The following is a 26,254-nucleotide window of genomic DNA, read 5'->3' as shown; positions in this document are numbered from 1 at the left end:
AATATAGGATAAAAATTTTTCGTTTGAGGCTCCGTTTTCGAGAAAATCGACTTTGAATTTTCGCTCGGTACGCGTCTCGATGGAAAAATTAAAAAAAATTAAAAAAAAGTTTTATTCTATATTTTCGACTTCTTTTTTCGCGTAGAATCGCCCCCTTTCCGCTTGTACCACCAGTTACCAACCACCCTGTATATATAAGTATATAAAATACTCCTCTCTCGGAATGCTGTTGACGACTACTCTCTTACGTGCTTATATGTCAAATCGTTTCCCCTTAATTTTAATTTTGGAAGCAGAAAGTAGTCGACGGAAAACAGTTCCGGAAATTACGGAGGACGATGTATTACCAAGGCCAATCTTTTTGCCAAAAATGTCCTTGAAATGAGAGATTATTGACATTGTCCCATCCTTCACGTCATTGTGCAAACATTTATGACCATTTTTAAAATACTTGTACTACTCAAATACTTTACTAGCATCAGCAAGCATTGTCTTACGCTTTTTTCATCATTTAAAATATTTCCGTGGAAGTTTTACCACATTTACGACGAAACTTAATTGAATCTCCTTGTTCCATTTCAAGAAGTGTGATAACTCAGAAAACTTTGTTTATCGTAAACAAGACATATAATCAAATGACTGTCTGGAAGTTAATGAAATTAACATAGAGCAGGAAGGTATATTATCATTAGGTATTATAATTATTATTATAATTCTATTTGACAATTGAAAATGGCACTACTAACATTTGAACTTTTTATTATAATAATTAATGAACGAGACAAACCTCTTCCATCTCCCATCTTTTTTAGTTGTATTCGTTGTTCACTATACCGCTAATATTTAAAAGTTATATAAATATACCTGTTCAGAAAAATTTCCTATGACCTTCGTGAGTCATTGTAGATAAGGAAGTATTTAAAAAGTTATAAGAATTAATTCAGCATTCAAATAGCTATTTTAAAAATACAAAAATTTCAACGTTTATTGTTAGCATAAATCACCATAATTATTAAGATTTTGCACATTCTACACAGAATGAAAATCCATCTGTATTTGTAATACCTATTTCCAAAAAGAGTCACTTGTTCCGTTACACAAAAGACACTCTGTATAGACGAACAATTTGCACATGGAAATTAGTGGCAAAATGGCATGATATTTCATCATCGTCCATACAGCAATGGAAGCGACAAATGGATTCGGTCACAGTCAAGTTACGCCCGGATAGAAAGCTATTTCCACCAGTGCTATGCCTCGGATCTCTTTTGACACTTTGACTTTGATGTGGATCTGCTTTGCAGTTCCCTACCAATGTCACGATTGAGTTCCTAATTTCACATTCTATGGCACGTTCCCGTAGTTTAACAGCGTGAAATTCGTAGCTGACAGAGTTCCGGAGCCCCTATCTACTGCAATGTGTGAGAAGACTCAAAGCTCTTGCATTAGATAACGACTTTATCCTTAGTCGATCTGTGGAATACTTGAGATTCCACACATATTTCGGTGTGTCTCAAATTCCACGATAATGCTCTGTGCATTCTTGTCTCAAATTTGCGTGTACCTAAAATCCATTAATTTTCATCGATACTTTTTTTTTTTTAATAACTATTTCTTCGATCAAGAAACAGTTGGACGTTTCATAAATACAAAACAGTATTAGACAGAGATTATGACTTTAAACATGATTAAAATGACATGTTAACATATCCATGTACACATATTAATATATCCATATTTTAATTTGTATAACTTTTAGTACGTGAGTACTGAAGTATATGTATAAGTACATTTACTGGAATAGTTTGCGATGCAAAATTAAGATTATATTGGCAGCAGGTTGCTGCATGAGTTTCACCAGAGTACATTATTATTATTTGTTTTATTTACTTTTGTATCGAGCATGTTATATGAAACATTTTGATTTCATTAGCTCTATAACGAAACACGATTATTATGACTATGTTAATAAAAGAAATAAATCTGATAATACACATCATCGACCATAAGTGTTAAGACACTTAGAAGAAATTAGGTAAACCTGAAAAATTCTTAGGAAAGTACTAAAAGCTCTAAACGTTATTATTTTATTTGAAATCTTACACTATAAAAGATGTATATGTATCCAATATTACAATAACCTCATCAGTTATATGTACACATACGATATAATTAAATTAAGAATTCTCATCCATATTCATCACGTCTTTTGATAACTGTTCCAATTAATTTTGGATATTTATATTATTAACTTTTTAATGCTGTAAATAATTCTATAAATTGAATTTCGATTGTAGGCAGACTTCAAATATTAATCGGAATTTTCTATCAACTTACCATTGTAGTATTATAATGAAATTTAAATTAGGATATTATAAGACCGATGCTTTAACTCATTATTTTTCTATAATTTTTGCAAGTTATAACTTTTATTTTTTTTAGATAGTTATCTTGTAGAACTTAAAAATTTTCCTTTCCTTTATCACCTAACAATAAATCGATTTATTGTGCATGGAACTAGATACTTCTAAACGGAAGTGTACGTAAAAGTTACAAAATATTTATTGCAAGCATCAACATTTCTCAAAAATCAACAAAGTATTTGAACAGTTAATTATTACTTATATTAGTAAGATACATTAGTAAGACCATCTTTAGTACTAAGTATATGTTTGGTAATTATTTACACGAGAGCATACCTCATCGATTTTTATGATCTTGAAATATATCGTCATGATCATGATTTGGAATAACTCTTCTATTAAAAAAAACTTCAATTAAATTTAGTATCCACTTCGTTCTGGCAGATAGCTGACCGCATTTTTACATGGCCAAACCTAAACCCAATTCATTGATGATGTCAATCATATTTAGTATAAATTAGGTAAGATAAATTGTTGTTATTTCTATACTCACAGGTAGGATCACGATAGTTATTATTTTATTGAATGGATAAATCTATCACACCGTTGTGAGCCAAAAAAATTTTTATTGCACGCGCTTACAAAAACTAGGGATAAAAACAAAAAAGCATCTTAAGCCTATCGATTAAATCTATCGATTGTAACTAGGATTATCTTCTAGTTACTATTTCTTATAACTAACGCATCTGCATATAGGTGGCGAGCACGAACTCATGTTGTCATTTTCAATATAAATCAATAAGTTATAGGTTAGATTAGACTAATATTCGTCCACCGCAAGGTTGACCTTGACAACATATTTCAAGGTCATTAAAATCAGCCAGGTATAATAATTACCATATATTTAAAACCATTATTCATGATATATATATATCAATTTTTTATTAGTTGTCTATTTGTAATAAATATCCTGTAACTTCTATATATATTTTCGGATTTGTTTCAGATTTTATCAATATAAGTATGACAGCTACGTAATGAAATTTCAGAAAGTTTGTATAACATACATAGTATATCCATAAAAAATTTCTGTGGTAAGTGTCAGGATACTTTCGTAAGCCACTGTATGTGAATGATGCATTATATTTCTTTTATAAACATCTTCAGATTTATCATTAAAAAAATTCGCCGACTCTATTTTTCATTCTAAACTATTATATTCAATTTTTTCCATCTAAATTGTTTCGTAATGTTCGAGGAAGATGAAAATCTGTCACTATAAAAACGTTCCTGGCTAGAAGGAGACTAATGAAAATACATTATCTATCCTATCTTTTGTAAGTTCTAGAAACGCGAACCATACACTTACATATATCGATAATAGTATGATATTCATCGTAAAACAGTTTCCTTATATAAACGAGGAGGACTACAGAATTTATGTAGCAATTTAATATACACGTTTATTTTGATGTTGTTGATATCAGTAACAAATTTCATGAATTAAAATATGGATACGTTAATACAGAAGTGTACGTATATTAAAAATTATAGAAATTAAACTACGGATACATCCACACATGTGTAGATAGGCTGCATTTAGATACATGTGAAATGGGAACCTCTATCGCTATCAGGATATTTATTCCAACCATTAAAATATTTTTTCAAAGAAAATTATTATCAAGACTTTTATTTCACACGCATGATACTTGCAGGTATGCCGTATTGACATCAAGCCGTGTAACAGCGACCATCATCAGCGTCTGGCTGATATCTGTAATGACGGTAGTTCTGCAATCATCGTTGGACGTAGGACCGGACTTCTGCCGTCGCCGATTCAGTGGGATAGCCATGGAGCAAATAATCGGGGCTACGGTTTTAGTAGGTTTGCCAACTTTAATGACCACCTTCCTGTACGTAAAGCTGGTGATTCGAGTCCGACACGCTACCAGGGGTTCCTATAAGCCACCGGTCGCTTTCTCCTGGGACTACGAACTGACCAAGGCAAACATGTACAGCTGCGTGATGTTCGTGATATTCTGGCTACCGTTCGGTATCGTTGTCTGCGTTAACTCCTTCCGACCGATAAGCGCTCGTGTTCTTTACAATTTGGCCTGGTTTGCTCTTTCGAAATCCTGTTTCAACAATTTACTCTACTGTGTGGCAGACCGGCATTTTCGCAGCGCCTACGTCAAGCTTTTCCATTACTGCTGCTGCAAGACAACGGTGAGTTTCTCAAGGAGAACACGAGGAGATGGTGGCCGAAGTGCCAGCGATGTACGCCTCAGGGTTCACATTATCCATTCCTATGCTAGTCCGGGTACCTGTCGCCCACCTGCGGGTAGACCTAACGGACGTGACGTTTATGAGCTCTAAATTTCAACATCGTGCATCATGATCGGAATATTTGGAACAACCTGTATCCTCGTCGATACAATTGATCGCCGTCCAATAGAAAACATTTTTCGATTTCTGCTCCTGATCGAGATGCTTCCAATTACTGCGATGGTTTAAGTTACCCTTTGGTTGTACTGTTGAGAATTAGTACGTCGAACGCGTGTACTTTATTTATGTAATTTATTCGTGTTGATTGTTTTAATGCGCTTTAATACAAATTGTTAAGCGAGGAGGACTGTTTTACGAACTTTGAATTGGTACAGTAGAACCTTTGTTATTTAAATTTAAAAGACAAGAAGACGAATTCTTCTCTGTTCGGAGAAGAAAATGTTCACATGTACGTGTTATGCTATAAAAGAATAATAACAATAAAGATTGAACATGTAAATATATGTTCAATATATGGCATTTTTGACTGGAAAATTGATGAATTTGGTATGATCTGGTACTTTTGACGATTAATCTATACATTTCTCAAGAATATTTTTTATCTTATATATTTTATGGGATTATATCAACCTTATTGCAGATTAAAAGATAGGAAAACGTCCACTTAATATCTTTGGCAACTAATTTATATAAAGTTTTTAACATTCTCGTGTGTTCCATTATGATAAGATATTCATATTCAGATTATATCAATTGATTAGTCTTATATATAATATCAATAATTAATTTCGTTAATATTAATCACTATCTTCAAGTGTACTTTTAATATTTCAAACTTTAATCGTTAAAATTCATTGATTAAAACTCGTTTTCACCAGCATTATGTATGCATATGCTACAATTAATACCAAAATTTGGATATCAGAGGTTCTGCTGTATGAATACTTGTAACAGTGCTATTATCCATCCTCTTATAATGTTCGAATATCGATGTTTTACAATCTTCGTTAAATGATTTTCGAATACCTGCCGTAATTGTTCAACAATTGCTATTACCTCATTTTACGTTATTGTTTTAACGTGTAATTATGCCTATTACGTCTGTTTCATATTTATTTATAACTATATGATAGGTACGTATAGAGTGTAACTGCAATGACGTTATTATAAAGATATTGAGATGATTTCTCTTACAAAAATAAATCAAAAACGTAGTTCGAAGTTCCTTATCTTTAGCTTGGTTTTTCTAAGATACTGATTCGTCCAACATGGTCGATGAAATAGAAGCAAAAACTGCATTTAGAAGAAAGAAAAATATTGGGAATTCTGCTCTCGAATAAATTAATAAATGAATAAAATATCTAAAAATGTATCTTATGTGAATTACTATCTTTCTCTATATACTACGTATATATATAGATTTATACATCATGCCGATATAAATCTGTTACGAATTATAGACGAAGTACAATGTACTATTTCTATTTTGTAATTTCTATTAACGTTCCTAATATCTATAAACACAGAAACATCTTATCAATTCTTAAACGAGGATATTCTTATTTAATGATTTTTTAAAATCAATGTTCTCGGAAAGGAAACACTATAGGACAAAATTTCATTTTACATGTTTTCGATTTACTTTTTGCAGAAAAAATTATCTCATAATCGATTATTCCATCATTGCCGCTACATTTTATATAATCGGATGACGAAGTCTACAGTTTCACAGAAACACATCTGTTTCTCCATCTTTAGCAACAAATGTTAACACCAAAGTAATATGGCTACTATCACTATCTAGGCACTAACAGAGATCTTTGTATATTTTAAGTTTCTGCTTTCTACATATCATCCTCCGGCTAAATTTTGTCAGTATATTCTGTGCATATATAAAGTTAAAACTGGTAGAGATAAATTTAATTTTGCTATTCTTCGAAGTGCATTTTGATACTGTTTCTTCTGCTACAGAAAAATTATCGATATCCTTCCTGACAGTGTGTAAACACAATTCAATCGTAAATCAATTGTTACAAAAAGTATATGTTATTAGTAACTTTTTGAACAGAATTTATATTTGCGTCCATAAGATGCTGATAAGCATTTCCTCTAATAATTAAATTACAATTAATTTGAAAATTCCGCAAAATTAATATACTATTATATAACTATCATAAATCTATCAAAGCGCCTGGATAACACGATATAATAATATAAACAGCAGTATACATTCACTTATTTATACATGTAGTATATATTTATTTTCACATGTTATCTGTAATTTGTGTATTGTTACACCTTTACGATTTTTATAAATTTCATAAACATTCAGTTATGACTTGACAATAGAACATCAAACGACCTAATTATATCTATAACATTTTTCTCTTATTTGTATTCATAGAATATATTGACAAATTTTGCTTGAAAAAATCTGGTACACTTTGTGTAAATATTGTGCAATCGTTGACAGAAATCGGGCTAAAGGGCAGTAGAAGAGCGCCATATCTGATAACGGCATCGAAAGAATATAAATAAAAAATTACTACTGACACTGAAACAGGCAATCGGGCCGTCCATTGGAAATTTTTTCCCGTTGTCACTCTGATACTAAGGGAATGTTTCCATCTTTCGTCTATATTCTTCCAGTTGTGTTCTTCCAAGGACTGTCTGTTTGGACGAAACGTTCATCGTGATTGCTTCTTAAACGATAATTATCGTGACCTGTCACAACCTCCTTCGTATACACTTATATCAATTCATTCGTGAAAGAGAATCTCTATATTAATATAAACGCAGAAGGTTTTTAATTTTTTACATGAACTTACAACATAGAATATCTATTTTTTTTACGTGATGCATTTTATATTCTGTTAGCGTAATTTCCTTCCATTCTTGGACCCCTTTGCACAATGATTTACTGATTAACGATATTAGTGAATTGATAAGCGACAAGATTTACGTTACAGACTTGTTTCTCCTAATTTTACAATTTTATTAATTATGAAATATGAATCAAATGTATACTTTCTTACATAGAATAATCGAATAATTTACCATTCGTAAAATTGACTTGTAAAATTTATAGGCCAGATTTCTCTTTTATAATTTTACAATTTCACTAATAAAATTTTCTCGTATATAAAAATAAAAATAGTGAAATAAAATAATCGGATGATTTGTAATTTGTACAATTTTATTACAATTTATTTTACCTAATTTTCTTTTTTATCGAATTTTCATTGATCACGTAAAACTATTGATAATTTAAAACTTGTACCGTGTAAAATTTCACTAATGATACTAATCCAAGATGATTGTGCAAAAGGGCGAACGTTCGTGCGTAAGGATTGAGATTCGACAGATTTAACGCTATATAAAATGCTATTCCATGATACAAAAGATTCGTTACTTCCAACGAGACTGTGTTAATGCTAAACTATAATATCCTGTTTTTGAGAACAATACATTGAACTAAAATAGGAATATAGCCAACAACAAAAGTTGCAAGAAAATAAATACTTCTCTATTATCTTATATTTGTTAACATTAGAACTACCGAATCCGCCAGAATGGCGCATTCCAATATTTTTATTCTTACAATTACTAAAACTATAGAGAATTGTTTTTACTAAATTAATGTTGACTTTTATCAAAATGAAAACATGATTTCATACATCCATTTATTTTCATTATATAACTGTTATTAAAATCATCTATGTTATCTATATATACATAGTAGCATTTCTTATGTTTTGACATTCTATGAAAACACGATATTACTCGTGGAATGAGATAATATACAGGGTGGTTGGTAACTGGTGGTACAAGCGGAAAGGGGGTGATTCTACGCGAAAAAGGAAGTCGAAAATATAGAATAACAATTTTTCGTTTGAGGCTTTGTTTTCGAGAAAATCGACTTTGAATTTTCGCTCGGTACGCGTGCGGTACGTTATAACGGATCTCACTGTAGATCGTTGTCTCAATGGAAAAATTAAAAAAAAAAAAATTTTTATTCTATATTTTCGACTTCTTTTTTCGCGTAGAATCACCTCCTTTCCCCTTGTACCACCAGTTACCAACCACCCTGTATATTTAAATATTATAGATCGGTAGACCCTAATGCTAATCAGGGAAGATTTCAATAACAATCTTTTAAAGAAATAACGTCTCTACCTTTGGAACATTAAAAATATCGGTTAAGCAGAGGTTTCTAAGCTCCTATAGAAAATGATTATCTCGAAACGCGTTGTATAATCTAATACGGAATATAAAGATCGATATCAAGCGTTAAAGATCTAAACTGCACGGTTTCTTGATAATATCCTAATGCTCCAGTGGAGTCACAATGGAAGTGGTTAGTCGCGTAGTAAATTCACGGTACAGCAGCAATTTACGTTGATATAATTTAAAGCCTACTCCTCGGACAGTTTAAGTGCAATTCAAGTAAGAAGGTGTTCTCCAAACGTTAAATCTGAAATTATGATTAATACATCGCGCTAAGCTGTTGGAGAAGTAGAGATTGATGGTGCGCTTTAGATAAGGATATAGTAAGAGCTTCGTATGTTCTCGTATTCTTATGCCATTTCCCTCGCGTAATGGAGCTAAACTGTTCCAGGTAAAATCAATTGCCACAGCGGAACGTGCAGAGCAATATTATTCCGACTTTTTATTTCTGATTCTGCGTATCAATCGAATGTAAAATTTATCTAATTGGAGTTTATGGAGTTAAACGATTATAAATGACAATATAGTTAATTACTAAAAATTCCAATTGAAAAATGCACAATGTTGCTTATTAGCTTTTATTAGTATTAATTAACATTGAGTTAATGCAATAATATGCTGTAATCGTATTACTCTTATGAATATATAACAAATTTGCAGTTGAAACATTCAAGCATTAGAAAAATTGTGAAAAGTACGATCTATGCAAAACTAATTTTTTTTTATGTGAGAAACTTTTCCAATTCGGATAGATGCGAATAGTCACGCTCCACGCTAGAAAGATACAAAATCGTTAACAAAATGGATATTTCTTTCTCCTAAATTATATACATATTGTGTGTATGTATATATAAAGAAGATTAATTTTATTATTAGATCATCCTGAAAGTTTCCACAGTTTTAGATAATTCATTTAAAATGAAGATAAGTCTATTGGAATTGGACTTTTCTACCTAAAATTACATCCATAATTAATTTATTTACTTTTATAAATACATCTTTGTCAACATATTACAAGAAATTATTCCTCGTACAAAAAGAAATTCAAACCGTTAAGAGACAGAAACTGTAGATTGAACTGTTGATCGAACCGTTAAAAGATGTTTTCTATATTATTATATTGTCTATATTATTATTACGTCATATCCTCTAACTTCTAAAACCACTTTTATCACTTTTGCGAGGAAGATGTCAATTCAAAAAATGAAATGAGAATATGGGGGATGAGATAAATCTTGAACACCCATTTGATGCAATTTTTGTTTCCTATATATATAGGAATGTCTTTCCATTTTCACGTTTAACCTTCGAAGTACGACGAATAAAACGAAATTATCTAGTCGTTACTTTAACACGTTGACTGCCACGCGTGTTTTCAAAGAAATCTCCGTCAGGCCACGCGTACAGCAGTACCGAGCGTTCTCTGCTAGGTGCTCCCATCGATATTTTAGTAATGCGAATCGCTCAAGCGGTGGTCTCAAGAATGATCTTTCGTTTCGTTTGTTCGCAGCATTAAAACCACTAGCTGTTGTTGAATATAACGAAGGAAAGCGTGGTATAGATTATTCCGACCAAATGGTTTCTTATGCCACCACAATTAGAAAAGGAATCAAATGGTACAGAAAACTTGGCATTTAATTCTTTCTGGGAATTTCTGTTGTAAACGCTTTGACGGTTTACAAAATTGCAACAACAAAAAATATAAATATTAGAATATTTAGACAATTATTAGTTGCAAAATTATTAAGGTTGTCTGAAAATACAAAAAATCCTTGTCTTCGACGGAGTCGGCATAATATCGCCGTTCGGAAAAACAATTCCGGAAGAAGCATTAGACGCGCATGCAAACTATGTTATGCGAATAAAAGACGTGGAATGGACCGAACAAAGGCACGAAAGAATTTGAAGAAAACAACAACTTATTGTCCAAATTGTCCCGACCAACCTCAGCTATGTATAGAATGCTTTAAAGTTTTACATTCTAAATAATTTTTTTAATAAACCATTTTCGTATTTTTATTTTATAACAATTCAACTATTATTACAATTAATTATTAACTAACAATTTATTATTATGGAATATCTTTTCAAATACCTACGACGATCCTTCGCAAGTAGTCGAATAAGCGACACCCTAACATGGGTTACGTGGCCTGACCAGAAACTTTGCTGACACCCGAATACGGGTGTCGTGGCGGTCAACGTGTTAAACAAAGGCTGTAACGAATATAATGATAAATATTGCTATTTCGAAACGATAATGACACATTGTAAAATTTGAATATTTCAGATAAATGTTAGCAAAATCTTTTTATAATTGATGCAGTTTGGAAATAACCATATCCCAACCATTTCTTCTCGATTATTTAATTACGCGTATGATTAAATGAAAATATTTCGTTTATCTCTTAAAAAATTACTTTTTTGCAATTGTGGTATCATTATATTTTCTTTCATAGCACTTATTCATATAATACTCCAAATAAGTATACATATGTATTCTGAAAGTCAGATAAACATGGAAGCAAGTCATGGAAATTATCACGATAACCAAAGCTTCTGCGCTAATCATATTTTTAATGATTGAAGTAAGAACGATTTAAAAAATATGATTACAATACGACGTAGAACTTTCTCTCTTCGATCAATCCAAGAGAAATTTCAGTCCAAAAGGGGGGAAACTTTACCGCAGAACTTTCTCTTAAATTTTGCAAATAACGTTTAAACATAAACCCACACCACTTAATCTAACGATAGAGAAGAATTTAATTACGAAATTCTTGCAACTAATTGTTCGAGTTACGCAATCTACCTGTATTTAACGCTTGAAAGTAATCGAAGAAAAGTTTTTCTCACGCTATGAAGATCCCCCAGTTTGAAACTTCTGAGTTTACGAGATAATTTAGTTCAAAAGTTCTTTTATCAAGTAAGTAGCTCCTATACTTCCAGCTACGTTCATTTAATTGATATTTATTGCATACATACAATTAGTACTTTGAAAGTTTTATTCCTATTATATATAACATTTTATTCTACTAACGAGTGATACTATGTATATTTTATTAACATTTTATTGTTACTATTAATATTAATCTTGATATTTTAGATGTAAACTACGTAAACACTTTCTTCATGGATCTCGTTCATTTTTCAATATTTTAACTTCATTAATGTATACATATATAATGAAACTTCTATATTTTACTATCTAAAAACAGATTAAAGAGCAGCACGTGTTGAACTTGCATTTATTGCACAAACAGAAAGTAAGGCAGCCGTGTGTGCTGCGATAGTGTTAAAAGTATTCCACCGTGCTGCTACTGGAAACGAATCAAAGCTATAATATTGAGAGCCTTTTAAGAGAAAAGTCGACACTGTTTCTACAAAATCGTAGAATTGTCTCGTATCGACCAAACATAGAACTTTTGACACCTGTTTGGATCATGTAAATTGAAAAATGTAACGACTGATATCGGCCATGAAATTATATTCCTTAGACGAACGTTCATACGACAATTTTCATTGTCTTGCCAGTTACACCGTGTGTGAAACAATTATACAAACTATTCAACAAATAACGTAAAATGATATCGAACTTCATTCGCCTGCAATTGCGAAGAAGAAAGTTTCACGACAAAGACCGTGTGACATTTTGGAAAAATGAAATTTACATAGAAATTCGTAAATGTCAGAAAGAGAAAATCGATTAGGAATGCCATGTGAATTCTAATAAAAGGGATACGTTGTTACAGAGTAAAACAGCTCGGGAAGCAAAGATCGGGAAGTAAAGGTGAAAACATTTTATTCGACGAAGAAAATGCGACTGAATCATAATATCATATTTAATAGATTAATATCACATATGGAATGGGAAACAAGATAAAGTTAAAAATCACGAATTACTTATACTATATTATAGGATTTCAATATTATCACTAAAGAGCCGTTTACATGTTATTCATTCGTACAAATAGGTAGCTTGAATATATTTCAATCCTGGTTGTAAGAAGAAATTATTCGTATTGCACTGCAAATATCTTATTTTTTTATGACAAATTTCTCGTTTGACTGATAATCAAAGAGTAAAAAGAAAATCGGAGTTAAAAGGAAGATCAATTTCCCAACTCTATGATAGAGCATCAATTGATTGAGTTGGACGATCAAATGTATTATTTATCAGAAACAGACAAATTTTCGAAATTTACAAACATTTACAAATTTTTTCACTCATACTTTTTGTTTTCATTTATCCTGAGAATTACTCTAAATCCTGTAAACTTCATTAGTTTTATGTTTAGCAAACACAGGTGAATGAATGGAAACAAAATAAAATGTTAATATTTTTATAACAAAGAAATTCAGTATATATTGAAGCATATTGCTCATAATATGTTCGTTAATTAATATTCAAGTTTTCTTCAATATAATGCATTTTGTTAAAAATATTAAGCTATAATGTTTATTAATTTTGAAAATTGAATATTTTCATCTCCAGCATATTATCTCTAATATGTTACTTCAAACTATTTTCAAGAAACATCAATTTTCAAATTTATTTTAACTACTTTGAGTACAACTTTGTTGATGGAATGAAACGTGAATTTAACAAGAATCTATTCAAAGTATTATTCCATAAAATCAAGAGAATGTATTTTAATTATACAAATAAAGAAATATGTAATATGAATATAACTTTACAAATATTTCAACTGCAATATTATTAATAGATTCAGTTTTCAATACAACATAACAGTAAGTTACAATCATTCATGTTCGTTACTTGATCATACTTTAGACACAATTTATATTTAATAAAATGAGAAATTTGTCGTAACAAGAGAAGAAAAATCAAAAGGATATTAATAATATTTCCCTCATATCGATATATCAAATACTCTAAGGATATTAAATGTATTTTTAGTTTGTTCGCTCGAAGCGTACTGCAAAATTTATAAATGAAAATAAAACGCATTCGTTGTATATACATATAGCTCATGTATAGTTCGTCTTCAAATTCTATTTATTAACTGATAATTATCGCAGTAACGTGTCTTCTGACTGCATCTATAATATATTGTATGTTACATGCCTTCTGTCAATCTGTGATCACAATTTTAGGTATGATTGTTCAGTAACGAGGCGTAAATGCATATTACAATTTTCAATTTTGCATAATTCCAACAATTATAAATTTATACCATTTCTCTCTAGAGGTTTATGTGAAGAGGATGTAGGTGCGTGAGAATTAATGACGAGATTACTTGTTGTTGTAACCGTCGAATATACAGAGTGGTTGGTAACTGGTGGTACAAGCGGGAAGGGGGTGATTCTACGCGAAAAAAGAAGTCGAAAATATAGAATAAAAATTTTTCGTTTGAGGCTTTGTTTTCGAGAAAATCGACTTTGAATTTTCGCTCGGTACGCGTGCACTTTATCGCGCATCGTTATAACGGATCTCACTGTAGATCGTTGTCTCGATGGAAAAATTAAAAAAAAAAAGAAAAGAATTAAAAAAAAAAGAAATTTTTATTCTATATTTTCGACTTCTTACCAACCAGCCTGTATTTAAATCGATAAATTAATACACGGTCGTAAACGTGAGTCGTTGGTACGAAGTATAAATCGCAGAATAGAATCGCTGAATGAATACTCGTAAAGGCTTGTCGCGTAACTTGATAGACGCTCGTAAGATGCTCAGAAAATACTCACGATGCTGCTAGATACACGATATGTACTGTGGTTCGCGATCGTGTTCGTTTATTTATACTGGTCTGGGGGGAATCGGAAAATTGAAATTCGTCTTGATTCGACGGTTGCATGTAGCGGTGACATTGTTTTTGCCCGGAGTTTATTTGTCGTTATGTTTCATGCGTCAAGGCTAAGTCAATGTCCTGAGGCAAAACAACAGCAGGAGTCGCTGTCGACTCGCGTCGTCCTTTGACTCCTGTGCCGCTACATTTCTATACAAAACATCTATTCGATGCATTTTTCTTTACCAACATTTGTTAGATACCAATTACTTGATTGATATTTATTATTATTAAAAATTACTATTAAATTCAAATAATGTGTATAAGTTACCGCTATTATCAAGCATTAACTATATTTTCGGCAGTACGTATAATGGTGTTCGGAATTATTCTACATAATCAAACACAAAAACTGTATACTGCAGGTTATTTATAAGTGTATTTACATGAAAATTTTTAAATTGGGAATTTAAAATCAGATACAATGTATTTTATATCTATGACAAATTAACACACATTAACTTGAGGACCAAATTGGCGCTTTATACACAGCTTCGATATTTTATTATGTAAATAGAGCTTTTAGATTTTATAAAATATCAATTCTTGACAAAATATATAAGTATATATTTATTATGTATAGTGATAGAATGTCGTATACATTTTATGTTTGTATTATTTATGATTCTAATACCATATTTTTCAACAATTAATAATGATTAAAATAAATTTTTATTGTAAGATACAATTTTCCAATATTCCAATTCCAAATTTGTCAAGGTAACAGAATTAAGTATTCGCTAGTAATCTTTTGATAAACTTTGAAAAGATTGTATTTCGATCCAAAGTCGTATTACACGAAATTTTTATAAAGAAAACTTATTATTATTCCTACCAATGAGAAAAGTCAGAAAACGAAATCTTAGTAGATACAATTTCATTTAAACAATTGTAAACAACATTGCATGTTTAACATATTTTCTTTTAGTAAAGGAAAAACATCACAGTTTAGTCTTATGGAATAACGACCACCTTTAATTCCAACAAAAATTTAATGACTTCATAAAAAAATAAAGCTCGAAGCTAAAAACGAGATTATGATTCTAAAAAGTTAATAAATTTGTCATTCTTTCTGAGCTATACAAAAATCAAGCGACAATTTTTACCAAACAATACTTTTTCAACATAATGAATCGAAGATCAAAATGAAATCCTAATACGTTACCGTGGAATTTCGTGCAAAATTGAAAATTGGCGTTGAAACGACCAGCGGGGCAGAAACTTTGCTAAAAGTTTTGCAAAATCGGATCGTTCGACTACGAGTACAAAGCTTGGCTATGGCAACTTCATCGGAAGCGGTCGCCATCTAAATCGGATGTCGAGAATCCAGAGGAGTGGAATATAAGAAATGCCGATGATGATAATGTTTGAGAAATGGGACCAGGAAAAAGTTTGTTGTAACTACTTTTCCCGGCTGCTTTTTTATTATACACTTTTTTTATTCTGCGACTGTTGCAACAATTCGTCGCAAGCTTCGACGCTAGTCCGTATGTTGTCCGATTTTACTAGTTACCTCGTACAAAACCGATAAGTAGGAGATGATATTGAAAATTGAAATCATGAAAATCTTATTCGTTACGTCTCGTTCAGAGTAATGAAGTTACTTGAATTCAAAGATAGAGAAAAGGAGAAGAACAGAAACATGAAAAGATACTTTAAGTCAAATAACAAATTGCCAAAGTGGTTTCGCGTTGTTTGACTTCAAATATTTTGGATTCAGATAACTTGATTAATTTGAACAAAGTGAAAAAAATGAGTAAAGTGACAAATTATTAGTAATAAATTGAATACAGTCGATAGCAATGGATAGACTTATTGACTTCATTGTGTAAAATAGATTTTTAACCCTTTGACAGTATAAAAAGAATGACAAATAATTAAGAATAAACAATAATTCAGTTTAAAATTTAGTCGATTCGTAATACAGTTTGCTTGTAGTAATACAGGGTGGTTGGTAACTGGTGGTACAAGCGGAAAGGGGGTGATTCTACGCGAAAAAAGAAGTCGAAAATATAGAATAAAAATTTTTCGTTTGAGGCTTTGTTTTCGAGAAAATCGACTTTGAATTTTCGCTCGGTACGCGTGCACTTTACCACGTCTCGTTATAACGGATCTCACTGTAGATCGTTGTCTCGATGGAAAAATCTAAAAAAAAAATTAAACAAAAATTTTTATTCCATATTTTCGACTTCTTTTTTCGCGTAGAATCACCCCCTTTCCGCTTGTACCACCAGTTACCACCCTGTTAAGTGTATAATTAATATTCAACATCTCAAAAACAAATAACTTATTTTCGTAACTGGATTTGTCACACGAAGATATAAACAATTACAAATTCCAAAGCGAATTGAGGAAAGATAATACTTATTTACAATACTTACTCTTTATTCTCAACATTTCTTGTATTTCTGATATGAGATAACCAAGAAATACTTACTTTCAACCTTTTATAAGACATAAATATCACCAATCATATTACGTATAATGACATTTATCATATTTGATGGCTTTTGACCCGAGTTTCAGTCGGGTTATACTGTTAAAGGGTTGGTCTTAACAATGAAATAGATAACATGGTGGTGGAGTGGGATGAGTAAAAGGTAACTATTTATTTCAATTACAAGATGCGTAGCGATCATAAAATTTTCTGTTCTATTGAAAGAAAAATTCTAGCGGTATAACTCTTTAACGAACTCATAAATGTGCGTATATATAGGATATACTTCGCCTAAAATCAAAAATTATATATTGCACTTAAATAATGCAAGGCACGATATCGTATGAACCATCCTTTACGTATCTTCGAAAATTAAATTCAAACTTTAACTAGTTCAATTAGTTATTTAATTATCCTCCGTTCTAGTCTCTAATATTAAATCATTTCATATCTTAGTCGTGAAAACATATTTCTATTTATTGCTTACATTTTTTATGTTATGAATATTATCGAACTTGGTATCCCTTAAAAGTTACCATCAAGAGCCAATGCTATTAATCCATAAGGCTATCACGGATGATATTTTACCAAAGTATATTTCTCTATTTAAAAAATCAAGTTAAGCATATGAACCATAAAGTTAGAGAAATGAAATTTTGATTATAATTATATCCAATATCAAATAGAAAGGTTATTGTTTACAGTGATTGTAAATAACATTACGATCGTATTATTATTATTACGAATCGATAATATTAAAAAAAAAAAATAAAGTTCGCAAGTGGTAAAATTTCATCCATACAAATAGAGTTATATTAATATTATTAATAGGGGTCATCCGTGTGGAGGTTAACAACTCATCATTCCTACTTATATTTGTTGATAGACATTACTATTAACATTACATCGTGAATTATTATTTAACTACGTTGTGCTGATATTAATATCCTTGCATTTAACGTTGTTCATTATAGAATAAGAAAATCGAGAAACTATATTAACCACGTATATAGGTGGTCTTTTTATGCGTATGAATTATATGCGAGTATGCGAGCATTCGAAAAATGCAAATAAACAGACAGCTAACAACAGTCGTTAATATCGAATATTAACATGTTAAAGCGCACATGTAAGAAAAATCGACAGGCACTGCATGCGTATTCATATCGCTTGTCGTAAAAAAACTTGGAAACATACCTCCGATATTCTATGTTCACGAACATAATTATTATAATTGCTTTTTTGTCTGAAACGCACCTACAATTTATGCAGTGTCCGTCCAAAGTTATTCTTTTGGAGAAGCAACTTCTTATTTTTTAATAACATATGTATGTATATCATCGAGGATATATTGACGCAAGAATATTAACTTGTACAAAGGTTATACAATACATGCGTATTTTCAGGATAAACGATGGCTTCATTGCGAAGAGAGAAAATGAAATGTTGGAATTTATTAAATTTTATTCTACAGTTTACCGTTTTATAACGTCGTGTCAGTTTATCTCTGTTATGAAATAGTTCCACTACTCATTATTGAAAGAGCCATATTAATAAAAATTATTTTACTAACTACTGCGAAAGACTACTGAAAGCTACTGCGAATTGTAGCATTACTTGTTTTGGAAATCAGCGTAAAGATCAGATAAATAAACGCAATTTTGTATCAAATAGAGGTTATCCCATTCCTTGAGTCGTCTTCAAAAATGAGTGGTACGTAGTATATCTAACGCCACTACATTGTATGATTATCTGGTGCTACGTGGTATATACCGCCAAATTTAAAAACTATTAACTATGTTTGGAATCAACTATTGTTTTTTGTGTAGCTTAATCGTAGGTGAAAGTAGATATAGTGCAGTTTACGAAATAAGAAGCAGTATACCGATGCTGTATTATATAACTATCATACTATGTTTCTTTAATTAATTAACTCAATAAGTTAACAAATCTTTATCTTTCATAGAGAAATATTTTGTATTAACATTACTGCTTCTATTTTCAAAAAGTATGATTCCTTTAAAGTTTTAGATATTTGAGTAGTGCATGAGTTAATTAACTGGAATTATTAATTTTGTATCGGTAACATTATATCTTATGTGAAAAGTTAATGTATTATTTGCTATATTTTGCATTTACGAAAATTTAATATCAAACTATGTAAACATCTCATCTCACGCATTACAAATATTGTAATACAAATAACTAACTCTTTACCGCAAGTTGCTTTTGTCTCGTTTCGAAAAATTTGTATCTCTGTTCCGATTGATAAAGAATATTTAAGATATCAATATGCAAGTAAAAGAAGCATTGAAAATAAAATCTTAATTAAGGTACTATGGCATATCAGCATTGCACATCATGTACTTCAACAATTATTATCTTATTGATTGACTACCTTTTATTACCGCGAGCTTTTGCAAAAACATTTTTGTCGCAAAAGTTTCCAATTGTTTGCACACATAATATAGTGCGTTTATACATACATATATGAATTTATAACGTTTCTAACTATATATAAATATAATATAAGCATTTGACACACCTCAAAGAAAGATTTATAAAACTAGTTATTTCGTGATACTCAGGTAGTCAGTGCGGAAAAACGAAGACTGCAATTTGATATAATTGAAACTCATCGTAATTACATTAGAACATTTCTATTATCAATAATTGGCAAATAAAAAAACGTTCATTAATTCGATTTTAAAGTTACGACAAAATCTTAACAAGCTGCGATTAATCTTCATGATGACTTGCAATGACTGTCTGGGTAAGTTTATGACTTTTCGAATGAGATTGCCGAAAGTCATCATACTTGGAACTCCGAGGACCATAAACTCACAATAAAGTTTCTCGTTTTCTTCGTATATATCTTGATCGAAGTGTTAAATTGAAACTTTTGTCCCTATAGAATCTTCTATATGGGCTATACTTCGTTTACGATACTCGTATGAAAAGTTAACATTAGTGTAACGTAAAGTGATTAATGATTAATCTAAATTAATCAAAATAAAAAAGGAAAAAAAGAAAAACAAATAAAATCGATGTTGTGTCTGAATAAATGTCCATTATATCGTCTGCATGACGAAACATACCAAATTATTTAACCATCGACTAATTTTAAGAGATTTAGATTAAATTAATTAAAAAAAAAAGTGTAGCGTAGAAAGGATCAATGTATCGTGTTAGTTTAGTCAAGTAGATGAGTGTCATGCGCCTCGTATAACTTATATAATTATAATTTAAAGCAATGCGAGATTTCTTAGTTAATGTAGTATATTGACGTATATAATATATAAATATGTTTATTTTGTACTGAATGTATTTCGCATTGATGTATTTTTCGCAGGCGTCAATCTCGACGCGATCTCGGACATTAAAAAGTAAAAAGGAAAAAAAGTCATCGCTTCATTTCGTGAATGTATTTTATCGTAGACTATGTAAATGTAGATTTTATAATGTTGTAATAAAAGGATTTCTTCTTACATAGTTCGACTTACCCCTGTGGTACGCGGTAATAGATAATAAAAGTATTTATAGTTCATTTTTACATTCTATAACATTATGTAGATATTGGTGTTAGAAATAGAAGTATAGAAGTAGAGCTGTACATTAATTATGTAAATATGCTTGAATCTGATAAACTACAATTTATAAATTCACTCTAGAAGGTATTTAGTATCTCCTACTTACATCTTATTGAATCTACTTTTATGATAGTAATGCGTGTTATGAAGCTATTACCATGAAGGCCCTCTTGCATAATAATTTACTAACTAATAATATTAGAGAATTGATAAATTATAAATTGTAAGTAATAAACTTTTCATTTATAATTTAATAATTTTACGCTAAATTAGATAATCAAACGATTTGTAATTTGTAAAGTTTACTTGTAACATTCCATTTGATTTATTATTAAATTTATTATTGTTGTATAAAAAAAGTTATTATTACTAGTAATTTGTAACTTGTAACTTATACAATTTTATTAATGGTGTTAATTTAATTGTGCAAGAGTGGCAAGAAATTTTTCTACTTTTTTCTAAATTTGAATATTCCGCCAATATCTAATTCAATGAAGCGATGCATAGGTGGCGTGAATATCTAAATACATACATACAGAAAAATCACAAGATGATTGATGTATGATTTTATCATTTATATTGTTATATATCAAATGTTTTGTACCAAAATTTGAGGTACGTCAAATCGTGAAAAGACAACGAAACAGATTGAAACCCTTTAATTGTATAAAAATATTTCATATATTGAAGGTTAATATTGAAGTATAGGTTAGTATTGAGTTTATTTACAAATATTAAACAATGAATACTAAGTAAGTTAATATTCCATATTTATTGTGAACTATTACCTGTTTCTCAATAATATTTATAATATATTGTAATATGTTATATATTATATATATTATAATATATTATATTTAAGTTTTCTTAATTCGATATTAAATGTATGTATAAATATTTTTTCTATTAAAATTTTAGAAAACTGACATTCATATATTTTTATATTTGTTTTTATAGGCATGGATCCGGAATTTCTTTCTAGATTAATTCCACAAAATAAAGAGCATGTACGTCCTGCATGCAAGAAATGTGGTTATGCTGGACATCTTACATATCAGTGTCGTAATTTTATTAAAGTTGATCCAAATAAAGAAATCGTCCTGGATGTTAGCAGTACTAGCTCTGACAGCGATGAAAATTATGTCACCCCTTTGACTGAATTACGTGAAAAGGAATTAAAAAGGAAACTTCAAGAAACCAAAAAGAAACACAAAGAGAAGAAGTATAAGAAAAAATCTAAAAAACGCAAGAGGTCGGAGACAAGTGACAGTGAATCAGAAACAGAAATTTCCAGTGATGAAGACAAAAAAAGTAAACATAAAAAGAAAAAGAAGAAATCAAAACATAAAAAACATAGAAAATATAAAAAAGACAATTCATCTAACAGCGATAGCGATGATAAGTAAAGATAGGAAGTTGCTCTAGAACTGCTCAATAATTCTAAGATTGTAAATATTTTGCACAAACTATCAATATTATGTACATAAATAAAATTATACCATTTCTAAATGAACGACCATAAAATTGCATTTACATGAATTGTAAATATATCATTTCTATACACATAGGGAAAACAAATATATTTTTTCATTAAATAAGGTTATTAAAATTACTACAAGCAACGATAATTATTATTAATGTAAATTGAAATAAAATATATCAGAGACCTGTTCTATTAAAATATATTATTTATAAAACATTAAATCAGTTACTTACAATTTTAGCTATAAAAGTTATGTTTCGTGAAACAAACATATAAAATAAAATTTTCATACTTAATTTCCATGCATGTTCAAATTTGCACCTAAAGATTTAGAAAAAACAAAAATATCTTGTTCTTATTCGTTTATTTAATTTAAACAGTGCTTTAAACTAGCATACAAGTATTGGTGGCGCTAGTAAACATTTGCGTATTGCGGTAAATACGGCGATAAGTCTGGTAACAGTGAAGAAATGAGAGTGCTCACGCCTATTGTCTAGTTGTTCTACAACACAGGTGCTGCACCACGCGACCAACTACTGAAGTTATTCTATGCTAGCATGTATAAGAATCTATTTTCCCACTACAAACAAGCTATACTCCCTGTGGTTCCACGCTACAAAAACCTATTCTATGCACGATTCCAGTTTTCCATCAGAGATAGATAATAGCAATAATTAAACTTAGTTGCTTCTATATTATTTATTTTTAGCTTTATATTTTTTATTAGTTTATCATATATTATATTTGAGATGTATTTAATTATTATTTATTAAGTAAGCAAATATGTTGTTAAAAGTTTCATTCATCACTGTTTATTCTTTATAATTGATTGAATGTTGCGATCGTTTGAGATTGATTGACATTTACACGTGGTGTGCCGACTAATAAAACTAATTAGCTCGAACAACCACCCACTAGTATGGGAAATGGCTATTAAAAATATCGCTAAGAACTAGAGCCGATTACTAACCAGCGATAACGAGAGGTAACTAGAGATAATAAATAACTATTAGTTATGACAAATGGCGACTACGTATGATCAACATCGATTCGGTGATAAGTAACAACTAAGGATGATAATTAGCAACTAGCAACGATGACGATTAACTAGTGACTTATTTTTAAAGGCTACCAACTCGCAGTTAGTGCATTCGTAACGAGATATGCCCTTGAGCCAGGATACAGGAACTAGTCGCTGACTGACGGGAGCTTGGCAACACAGAAATCCTGCAAGGTCAAGACTCGGCATTACAAAGTACGGAGAACTGTTCAGTCCGGGATCAAACATTCGCATCAACGGTCAAAGAAGAAATCAGTAGATGCGTAAAACAATACAAGAAAAGAACGGCAACGCATCCAAACCAGCTGGCTGCTGAAGCGAGCAAAACCCTCATAAAAAGGAGACTAAAAACACCCCACTGACTTTACTAAAGAAATAAAATAGATAAACCCAAGCTCACTATCACATGTTTCGAACAATTACAATCGGACTGGATGACTACAATTGTTTAATTACAGCTATGGTAGAATCTAAATTACAATGTTACGGGATTTTTCAGAAACATTCCCAAGGCTCCGGTGTTCTTTCATCTCCGACATATATTTATATGGAACCGTTTCTATTGGCAAGCTAAATTGCTCCAGCCATTTAAAAAATTGGTTCTATACAAATAGCGTTACCTATAGGATTTGTTTTTTTACTTATTGACAATTAGAAATGTTTAAGAGAAAAATAAATTTGTCGGCTCAAGTGCTACGCTTTAGCTAAATATTTTTGCGTCCGAATTTATGGATTGATCGAAGGGATAATCTCGGACAATGAAAGTTCGATTTATGGCGTCGTGGATAACAGAGATCTATGCGGTTTCCGAGCGAATGATATCTTCTTTCACCCTAGGAAATTGCACCCTTTTTTATTTATTATTGCTTAGTCTTACTCTTATTCACTCTATTATATTGCATTCCTTTTTATTTTATTTTATCTTTAAAAACTAAAACTAAAAACTACAAATTGACAACTAATGACTAAACACTATTGCAACTTTGGGCTTTTTCCTCCTTGCTGTGCTTCCTTCCTGTAGTTTGCCCTTCTCTTCTCTATTATTGCTTTTAGTTCTGTTAAACCTTCTCCAGTCTCATTTAGTGTTTTTTCTATGTCCTTTGGTCCTCCCGTTATTTCACATTCTTCTGTTACATGTCTCACGTCTTCTTCTTTCCTTCTACATGGTCTGCATCTCTTTTCTCCCTCTTCTTTCCAGTATTCCCTCGCTTTGGTCTCGTTTCCACATCTGAATCTTGCTAATATTCTTCTGTCCTTCCACTTCATCCTCCCTTCTAAGTACTTTGGTAATTTTTCTTTGGCTATGTTTCTGTAGTGTGTATTATACTTGGATTCCCTTGTCCTTTTCCCCCTCTCTTCTGCTTCTCCCTTTCTTCTTTCTTCTATAATTTGGTCTGCTGTCATCCTTTCTTGCTCTTCTCTTGCTTCTATCTGCGTCCCTCCTTTTCTCGCCTCTTCTAGTCCCTTCTTTCTCTTTCTTGCTCTTTTCCCTTCTTAACCATTTCCTCAGTTTCTCTCCCTTTCCTTTATACACTCCTTTACTAGTTCCGAAATTACACCTTTCCGCAAAATACAGGAAACGCAAAGTGTCTCTGCGGCTTAAGACGCATGGAACTTAAGATGCATATATATCGTATTTATTTATAAATATCGTACCCATTTGCTCTTTCTTTCTACCTTCTCCTTCCTCACTCCTTCTGAACACGAAACGAGATTATGGACGAATAAAGTGTAAACTAGCGTAAAACTTGCGTAAAACTGGCGAAAACAGAATAAGGTAGAAAAAGAAGCGAGTTAAAGCTAGACAGATACGGTGGTAGTAGGTACGGCACTAAATATGACTAGAACATGAATATAAACCACTGCTAGAAAATGTAATTATGGGAATGATAACGCATTTTTGGGATTTCAAGATTGTCAGTAACGAAACATAGGCAAGCGAGAGTGTGCTTCCTTCGTTATTTTAAGAGATTTTGGTGCTATTCGAGGTAAGTACAATATATTACAGTTGAATAGTTGTATTCTTCGAGATCGTTTCTACTATCGTAGTGCAATTAAAAATTCATACTTTTCTTCAAATCTACATCTCTTTGATACGTTAAAGGGAACATATAGAATGTTTCTTCGTCGGAAAAAATTATTTACGACGTATTATGCAGAAATACAAAAATACGGTATCTCTTCCGCATATTTAGGACAGATTTTGCACTTCTTTTAATCGAAAGTGATACCGTGCTGTATCAGTGGAAGCTAAATAGATTCAAATGATGCTTTTAATGTTCAAAATACAGAAACGGTATTTTAATAGCTAACGTGGCTATAATATCTCAAGGCGAATTGTTGAATTTTCAATGAAAAATTTGGTAATCGAAACATATTTGTATATACCATTTATTCGTATTTTCTCACTCCGTTTTCATCTTAATTTCAAGATATTGAAAAGAAAAAGTAACGCTCAGCTTGGAGCTCAGTGGAGTCAAAAGAGTTTAATCGAAGCATTGCGTCGAATAAAAGATGATGAAAGCGGCAAACTAAAGCTGAAGCAGAACGATATTGGAATTCCAATATTGGATATAAGAATTCTAGAAATGCCACTTCGGACTAACAATAATACGAAAAGTCGATTGAAACCTGATAGCAAGCATCCATTATCATTTTCTTCTTCTATTATTACAATATTAATGTAGTATCATAAAAGGAGTTTAATTTTAGATCGGTCGAAAATAGGAAAAACTGTGTATGTCGTCTTTCTGTGTTTCGTTTACATTTAAGAGCGCCTATGTGACTAAAGTCACCTAGTTCTTGCAGAGGTATGAGAAAAACGATAAACAGCGTTAGAAAAAAAGACGGTTTCGGTTTTCAGTGTGTTGCCAAGGGCAGTGCTAATCGAGTCGTTGAAGAGTAGAGTTGTTAGAGTTGATCGAGTTGTCAGTGTTGTAGAGTTGTTAGAGTAGAGTTGCGGTGAGAGAGAGAGAGAGAGAGAGAGAGAGTATTA

General features: G+C 31.0%; 2 protein-coding genes across 3 annotated transcripts in view; both read left to right on the top strand.

Moving 5' to 3' along the window:
- Positions 1 to 4,788, top strand: part of LOC138184093 (adenosine receptor A1) — a 335,048-nt gene extending 330,260 nt beyond the window's left edge. For both annotated transcript variants that reach the window (XM_069121779.1, XM_069121769.1), the window contains one exon: positions 4,082 to 4,788. In XM_069121779.1, the coding sequence (XP_068977880.1) occupies positions 4,082 to 4,742 (661 nt within the window). In that variant the 3' untranslated portion in view covers positions 4,743 to 4,788. The remainder of the gene's footprint in view (positions 1 to 4,081) is intronic.
- A 15,089-nt stretch (positions 4,789 to 19,877) lies between these two features.
- On the top strand, positions 19,878 to 22,122 carry LOC138181079 (protein SREK1IP1). The gene is made up of 2 exons (XM_069115631.1): positions 19,878 to 19,899; positions 21,674 to 22,122. Exons 1-2 carry the CDS (start codon positions 19,878 to 19,880, stop codon positions 22,120 to 22,122), a joined length of 471 nt encoding a protein of 156 aa, XP_068971732.1.
- The last annotated feature ends 4,132 nt before the right edge of the window (positions 22,123 to 26,254 follow it).

This window comes from Bombus flavifrons, chromosome 1 (assembly GCF_040668555.2).
Source record: "Bombus flavifrons isolate JBK064 chromosome 1, iyBomFlav1_principal, whole genome shotgun sequence".
NCBI classification, from domain to species: domain Eukaryota; kingdom Metazoa; phylum Arthropoda; class Insecta; order Hymenoptera; family Apidae; genus Bombus; species Bombus flavifrons.
This window is presented reverse-complemented; position numbering and strand designations above follow the sequence as displayed.

Excerpts from the sequence above, each read along its gene's own strand:
- LOC138181079 (XM_069115631.1), top strand. The coding sequence starts at position 19,878 with ATGACTTGCAATGACTGTCTGG. Across the intron at positions 19,900-21,673 it reads GACTTGCAATGACTGTCTGG|GCATGGATCCGGAATTTCTT; the intron begins GTAAGTTTATGA and ends TTGTTTTTATAG.